This window comes from Condylostylus longicornis, unplaced genomic scaffold, assembly GCF_029603195.1.
Source record: "Condylostylus longicornis isolate FDR11 unplaced genomic scaffold, ASM2960319v2 ptg000030l, whole genome shotgun sequence".
NCBI classification, from domain to species: Eukaryota; Metazoa; Arthropoda; class Insecta; order Diptera; family Dolichopodidae; genus Condylostylus; species Condylostylus longicornis.
This window is the reverse complement of record NW_026577999.1, coordinates 9924770-9933266: the sequence shown is the minus strand read 5'-3', so window position 1 is coordinate 9933266 and position 8497 is coordinate 9924770. Positions and strand designations below refer to the sequence as shown.

The 8497-nt window shown below is 24.6% G+C and overlaps 2 protein-coding genes across 2 annotated transcripts; one reads left to right on the top strand and one right to left on the bottom strand.

Annotated features, from left to right (window-relative positions):
• The first annotated feature begins 299 nt into the window (after positions 1-299).
• On the top strand, positions 300-3085 carry LOC129607952 (exocyst complex component 8). Its single transcript, XM_055519225.1, has 8 exons — positions 300-434; positions 494-649; positions 709-1042; positions 1096-1237; positions 1305-1944; positions 2020-2150; positions 2219-2617; positions 2692-3085. Exons 1-8 carry the CDS (start codon positions 380-382, stop codon positions 2869-2871), a joined length of 2037 nt encoding a protein of 678 aa, XP_055375200.1. The 5' UTR covers positions 300-379; the 3' UTR covers positions 2872-3085.
• Positions 3086-3868: 783 nt separating this feature from the next.
• Positions 3869-4930, bottom strand: LOC129608144 (Krueppel-like factor 6). Its single transcript, XM_055519473.1, has 3 exons — positions 4837-4930; positions 4376-4734; positions 3869-4300 (listed from the first exon to the last, which is right to left on the bottom strand). The coding sequence occupies exons 1-3, from the start codon at positions 4928-4930 to the stop codon at positions 3938-3940; spliced, it is 816 nt and encodes a 271-aa protein (XP_055375448.1). The 3' UTR covers positions 3869-3937.
• Between the last annotated feature and the right edge of the window lie 3567 nt (positions 4931-8497).

Sequence of the window (8497 nt, the reverse complement as noted above, 5' to 3'; positions counted from 1 at the left end):
TAAGCAACACAGTTGCCGAATTTTTAACTAAGCCAATATTTTGCTGTAGGAGGAAATAACAAAGTATATAATGATTGAATTTATTTTTGGCCTTATCTTTAAGTTTATCAAAAATTTAACAACTATGGTATTCAAATTTTGAAGTAAATTTTTTAAAAATCAACTTTAATTATTCCTTTTCGTTTTTCGTGATTACACACTTCTTATTAGGTAGATGTTGAAAAATGAAAAAAGATGGCAGCACTTACGTCGGGCAATATGAGCTGCAGCGAACTGTCATACAGAAAAAATTCAAAACAAAATAAAGTTATACGTAAGTATTGTAGAGTAATTGTAGAGGGAAGTCGATTTGATTGAATGGTTAAAAAATCAGACCACAATGACAGATAATCAAATGAAAATATTTAATAATAAGGATTTTCGGCCAGAAAAGTGTAAAAAGAATTCTTAATCATTGAAAATATTGTTATATTTAAATAAGGCTTTTTTTTAGATATTCAGAACCTGGTACAAGAATGTGTTGGTGGCTCTGAACTGCAACAAAAGAAACAACAAATTCAGGAATATAGCGAACAAACATCCTCTTCTCTTAAGAAATATGTTTATGCAAATTATATGCAATTTATTGAGACTGCGAATGAGATTCAACGTACCAAAATGCAAGTTAAACGAATCTGGAATTAGATTTAACTGTTATTTTTTTTGCAGATCTTGAATCTGAAATGAATCAACTTTCTCACATTTTGTTAATAGAACAACGGAATTTATTATCATGTTTAGGCGACGGTAATAGTCAAAATTTAAACAAAGAAGTGGAAGAGTATGATCAAGAAAGTAGCTCAGTTGACGAAAGTAGTCAGCAGGCCATTCGATCAGTTAAAGAATTGGTTCAAGGTTTTAATTCAAAAGTTCTGGAAGGTAAAACATTTTTGAATGATGGAGCCCTGATTGAATTAGATTCAAACGATTACCGACCTATTCAAAGAGTATTTTTTTTCTTATTTAACGATACCTTGATCGTATGCAAAATACGCCATGATAAGTTGGTACATTTAGTAAATTTGTGTTCATTTTTTTAAAATAATTGTTTTATAGGAAACTTGAATTTATATCACAATATGATCCTCGAAAAATTGCTGTCATTAATATTAAAGATCTAGATGGTGTAAAAAATGCTATCAATACAATAACAACAGATGGTTCCAAAATATTTCAATGTATATCTACAGCAGCAAAAGTTAGTTAATTTTCATAGTGACTAGAAAAAAAATACAGCACCTACAATGTTTTTTTTAAATTTTTAGAACGAATGGATAGAAAAATTTGAAATAGCTTTGAAATTTAATCAGCAATTAAATCAAAAATCCAAAAAAGGACAAACTCCACCTCCAGCATCTGTCCAAAAGCAATCTAATTCTCTTGATAACAAGTCAATAACAAGCGATATAACCGGTTCTCCCACAGAAGAAAACAATTCAGTTACAGAAAATTGGGCTCCAGATTGGTTGGCTATTGCACCTGAGGAAATTCAATCGTTTATTGCCCAAAGACATTTTGAAGAAGCATTAAATTTAATTCAAAAGTCGGAGGAATATATAGCTTATGATTCTACATTTTGGAATGCGTCAGAAATTTCTGGAAAAATTAAGAATTTAAAAACCAGTTTATCAAACGTTTTAATTGAGGAATTATCAAATTGTCAAGTACGAAGTTTACAAGCAGCACTAAGATCTTCTCGCCGCCCACTTAAACTTTTAGCTGAAATGGGAAAAGCTAGGCAAGCATGTGGAAAACTATTAAAAGTTTGTTCTAATGCAATTAGAATGACACAGCGTGAGGCAAGGAGGAATAATGCTGAAATATCAGAGTTATTTTTTTGCGATTTGTCTCAGGTCGTTAGTGAATTTTTAAGAGCTTTCAGCAATCAACCAGCTTGTGTTAGTTGTAAGCTAAATTTTATACATATTCCAATTAGTGCAATATTCTACTTATGCCATTAATATTCTTTGTATGCTTCAGCTTTAGTAGTCTGGTGCAATACAGAGTTGAGATATTTTTCAAATCAACTAATAAAACATTATCTTACCAAAGGTAGTCAATTGGAAAATGTTGCAAAATGCGTAGAAGGTGTAAGAAAACCATGTGCAAAAGTAAGAATATCAAGACTAAAATTCATATTAAGAATCTAAAAAAATTTTTTTTAATCTATCGAACCTAGCTCACAGAAATTGGTTTAGATCTTGGATACCATGTTGAGGGTCTGTTAAGAAGTACTCTTGAACAGATTATCGAAGATTCAAGATATAGATTGCTTGATACAATTGGTAGATCAGAAGATACATGGCAGCCCTATAACTTGCAAACAAAAACAAACTTAAAAAATTTATTACGTGAAATGGAAGGATTTGGCATAGATTTAAGAAATCATGTCACTGGGGATACCTGGATAAACTTGACTCAGTGTACTGTCAATTTCTGTCGTCATTTTCTAAGTGTAAATGAAAGTTGTGCTTTTTTGGCAAAAAACGAGGCTCTTAAAATGAGCGTAGAAATTCTTTTGAGAGATTTATTTTTGGCACAACATGCGATTACACCAAATTCCGCTATGACGGTTGATGTAAATACATAAACATATTAATTTTTTTTTTTAAATAATTGTTTAGCATAAATTTACTTTTCACTTATTTCTAGTTAAACTTTGTGACAAAAAATAAAAACTACTTACTTCAAGAACTATTGCCTACGGCAATTGATAAGTACGAAAAAATTTCAGGAAGAAGAAACGACTTTTTATGTGAGCTTAGAGCGCAATTTGGAGGTGGCCCGCCTAAACCAAAGCCGAGGAGTATATATCAGACTGATGTGATATAGGCTTTTTGAAATTATAAATTTATGTAATTTAAAATTAAAATTGAATCAAACTTATAAAACTTATAATGCTTAGCATTGTGAATATTTAGAAGCATACACGATTGGTATTATTATATAACCATAGTAATTAAAATAAAGTTATAATATATTACACTATCATATTTATATGCGTCATATAATTATTCAACCTCTGTGAAGTCCTTTTTTCTATTATCGCATCTATATCAAATACCAATTAAATGAAACTATGGTATGAACTTCTCATAAGTTTACATCATATTTAATATGTTTAAATTGAATTTGTCTATCAATTATGTTTTTTAAAATTGTTTGCTTACAATATGTTTTTGCATTTATTTTCAATATGTTTTTGCATTGTATAAAATTTTACAGTAAAAAATAAAAAGAAATAGAAAGGTATAGATTTGCAATAAAAAAAGTGAGAATTGTTTACTACTTAAATTGAGATATTTTTGGTTACGTACAATTTTTATTTGTAATAAATTAATTATTCTATTATTTGTTTTTAATAGGATAATCTCTAAAAATTAAAAAAGTTATATATTTTCTAAATAAAAATATTTGAATTACTATTATTCTTCAATTTATTACCACAAAAGATCATTTTTGATTCTTTCTGTTAGTGTAATCTAAATAAATAAATTAAATTTAGTAGTGTCTATGTATACTATAATTTCGAATTAATCTTTATCTCGGCTATATTCAAATTAAATTTTATTTATATTGTATTTTCTTTTATACCTCATAGTTAGTAACTATTTTAAAATAAGGTAAATACCTGCTATGGTGGTTTAAATTTAGTTCTATAATTGGAAGAATGTCGAAAAAAATGAATTTTAATCAAAATCAAATATAAATCGCAAAATAGAACATTTATTATGCTTAAAAAAAATATACAATACGAGTATATAGTTGCACTTTAATTAAGTAATACAATTGCTTTATCTCTTTCTATTACACATGCATATACAAAAATACAAATCCTTTTGCAAAAATATTAAAAATATACATACATAATTTAAATTTAAAATAAATTTGAAAAAAACTAATAATATTGACCATTTTTTGGTTTGCGTCCTGGTCTAACTTGGTGTAAATTTGGTATATATATCCCTTTAATTTTACTTGCTGCCATTTTTCTTTCATGGACTTTTCGATGTTTCGCCAAATGATCCGATCGAGCAAAACATTTTGGACAATAAATACATTTAAATGGTTTTATTCCAGAATGTGATCTTTTATGTCGAGCCAGTTCATCAGATCTTGAAAAACGCCACGTACAATTTGGCCAATTACATATGTATGGTTTATCGCCCAAATGTCGCCTTAAATGTGCTCTCAAATGAGCTGGTTTTGCATAAACTTTTTCACAAGACTCCCATGTGCAAGGAAATGTAATTTTTATTGAAATATCATGATCATTAAAATTGCTATCATTTTCTGAAGATATTTTTTCTTTAATTGTATTATTGTTAGTATAGTTTTCATTATTATTATTTTTTTCATTTTTATTTCTTTTTTCATTATTTAAATTAATTGAATCATTAGTTTGACGAAATTTACTCAAATTTTCAGAACTTTCCTTTAAAAAAAGATTACAAGAATCATTGCATAATGGAGTTTTTTCTGGTAATAAATTAACGAAATCAGGTAACTCGATGTAATTGTCTAGAAATTGATTTTCCCAATCAAAATCCAATGATAATAAGTTTTGTTCATTTAAGTAATTGTTTTCATATGCTGTTGTTATTTCAAAAGTATCAGTAATTGGTGTTGTTCGTGTATTAAAAGATGATGTTAGAGATGGCAAAGACGGTGACGTTGATGGTGATGATAATGATGCTACTTTTATTTCAAAATCATTTAAGTTTCCATTTTCAAATAAAATGTTCACTTCCGACGATGGATTATTAAAGTTGTATAAATTTTTATCAATATTATTACATGTTATATCACATGTATAAGATTTGAAGTTCTCTTGAATATCATCTTCTAATTCGGCAAACAATTGTTGAAATCCGTTTGTAAGAAAATCCATTAAAAATAAAATTTATAAAATTATAATGCATTTATTTAGTTACCGAACCGTAAGCTAAGATCAATAATTTACGAATGAATTGAATCAATTATAAATTTAATAAAATATCGTATAATTATCTGTTTTGAAAAAGATAAATTAGGGTTGAGTAGTATTTTAACAAAATTGATTTCTTCGAAAATTTTAATAAACACTTTAAATATATTATAATTTAAAAAACTCCTTGTATAACGGAAAATGGGTATATTACAGAAATACAGAAAAATAAAATTACTTTTAAGGCATTTTTGGCATTGATGAACAAGAATATCGTCAGAGATATAATATTTTATGCGATTTTTTTTTAAACCTGTATTATAAAACCTATTAAAGCTTTCAAGATGAAATAAATGTGTATAATAAAACAGAGTGAAATTTCTTAACCCGTTATTTACCGTATGTAAGACAAAAATATGATTTTTTTGAAAATGTTAAAATTTAATAGTGCACCATTTTGTTTTTGTTTGCTCAAGCAGCTCTATTTCTCATCTTCAATGTGGTATAGTATAAACAGTACATACATACTTCTCGTTCATTATTTGCATAATATATGTAAATATTTTAGGTTTACTAGAAGCTACTTTTAATAGAATCATATTTTAAATTTCAATATCTTGTTTATTGAGTTGATTGTACTTATATGTAAGTTAATTACGTTGTATTAAATAAGATTTCACACAATGAGAAAAAAGATTTCAATTATGATCCAGTTACCCTAACTATCGGAACTCATTTTAAAAACTTTGAATTAAAATTGTATTAAAACTATGATATTTTATTATAATTTGTTTATTATCACAAATATCTTTTGGGAATATTATGCTTTTAAGATTTTCAAATTTCTAATATTTAAATAGTGACCGTATATTAAAAATAAAACCATGCTTGCGTTTAAAAATGAATAAAAATTTATATGTACATATGTGTATGTATATGTACAACATATGTAATAATTATAAAATATAATATATTAAATTATCAAAAACTATGATATTTATTATTTGAGAGTAAAAAATATTTACTTATAAATTTATATATATTTTTTTATTGTTTTATCCTAAATGTTATTATGACAGGAAATTTTTCATCTTGAAATCATTATAACAGTTTATCTATTTGAAGCTGCAGTTTTCAATGTCATTTAGTTTGTGTGTATAGTCAAAAGATTTAGAAATATATATTAAAAAAAAAAAAAAACAGTAAAAAAATAAAAATTAAATAATATTTTGAAAACAGTTTTAATTTTGTCATTTAACTACATACATATATACATAATTATTATTAAAGAACAAAGCCAGATACAAAAAAAAATTTAATAATCAGAAAAAGCAACCACCGCATTTTATTTTAGATCATTGGCTATCTTTCCCAAGGGAGGCATTAGTTCCATCGGATTCATTTTTTTTCCGATTATTGTTACATTTTTTGTTTGTTTGTTTTTTTTTTTTTTTTTTTTTTGTAAATCAAAATCTTTAATATATTATTTTTGTTTATGAACTTTAATGTTGTCAAATAGCATTGTACCAGACTGTGTCAGGTTTGATAGCATCATTATGACGACTTTATAAAAAGTAATCATTGAATTCTTTCTCATTTTTTTTTTTTGTATATTTTTCGTAAAATATTGATTATATTGAACAAAAAAAAAAAAACCTCATGAGTTTCCTAGATGATAAACACAGATGTCTGTGTGTCAAACATTGTTATACAAACATGACGGTTTCCACAAAAAATTGTGTGATTTTATAAAAAGATATACATAAAACCGTTAGTAATAAGTTACAAAAATAATTTGAGTTTTTTTTTTTTTATCAATTTTAATAAAAATTTTTTTTTTTCTAAAAATTAATAACTTATAAAATACATGCATTTAATAGTCAACGATATTAATTTATGTATGTATGTTTGTTTCTATTTAAAAGGAAGAAAAAAGTTAAAATCAAAATTAAAATTAAAATAATTGGGCTCTTTATGAATTTAGAATAATCGAATGATTGATTAAAAATTTGTGAAATTATTATAGAATTTATCAATATAAAATTAATAATCTATCTGGAGGAAAAATTTAATTTTAACAGAACAACAGTTATAGTTATTTTCATTTCTATAGAAGAAAATCAGCTTTGATCCGCAATTTTCTAGAAAAAAATCGGCTTTGATAAAATGCGTATGTTGCACACGAAATATATGTATATCAGTAAGAATAAAATTATCTTTTACAAATTTCTTCTTCTTTTTAAAAAAAAAATTATTTGTGGAAAATATTCGGAAAAATTATTAATTTGATTTTGTAAAATTCTTTATCATAGAAACTTAAAAAAATTAAAATTTAATTTGAAAATTTCTTAATTCTTCAAATTAATTTTGAAATTAAGAAAAATATATTATAAATAAAATGTTGTCGACAAATTTCTCATATCACAATACCTATATTAAATAGACTCATTATTAAAAATCGGAATGATCTAGATTCTACTTTCTAGACTTCAATTTAGTATGTATATACATACATTTATTGCAAAAGAGAATCGAAACAAAATTTTTCTTTTATTAAGATTTTTGAAATTATCATATTTAGATTAGATCTATCAAAACACATGTCTTAAGGTTAGAATTGCAAATTTTTAGAATTGAATTTAAAAAAAAAACCTTTTTTTACATATTACTATCGAAAGTAAGCTTAAGTACAATTTAAGAGTAGTATATAACATTTTTATACAAAAATCTGCAATCACAATTTTTCACCACAACATTTTTCCTTTAAAATTGAATATTTCAAAAATAAACAAAAATTTAATCATAACATTAATTGTTTTGAAGAAAATTTGTTTGTTTATCACGAAAATTGCAATAGTACATATCCCATAGTAGTGCTGTATTATAATTTAAAATTTTAATAGCATAAAATTTAAATGTTATCATATTATATATATAAAAAAAAAAATATGTATAAAAATATATTTGTATTGCATGTGACGTAAAAATAAACTTAGTAATAGAAAAAGAATTTTAACTAATTTTTAATTACGAAATGAATAAACAAGAAATAATTTAAATACAAATAAATAAAATATTGGAGCTTGCTGAAAAAATAATTATCGTATTTTAGAAAATCAAATCACGTAATTGGTGATCACATGATTCAAGTAAATCATATAAAATAATTATTTTTATATTTTTAAATATTAAAGTGATAAAATTATTAATTTGTTTAAATAATTTATTAAACTCATTTCTAATTTTACAAAAATTATTAAGACAAACGAGAATTTGAATAATTTGAGTTTTAATTTAGAGTTTAATCTTAAGAAAATAAACAATTATATGATGATAAAGCTACAAAAACAAGTACGTGTAAAATTTGCAGTTGATTTTTAAGTTTTAAAGAAGTTTTAACGCAATTTTTGTTTTTATAAATGAAAATCATGTCATATAGAAAAATGTTGAATATTTTGATATTAAAAATGCAAAATTAAAGTAGCCTGTATAGTCTAAATATAAATATACTATGTCTAAATTAAAGGATTA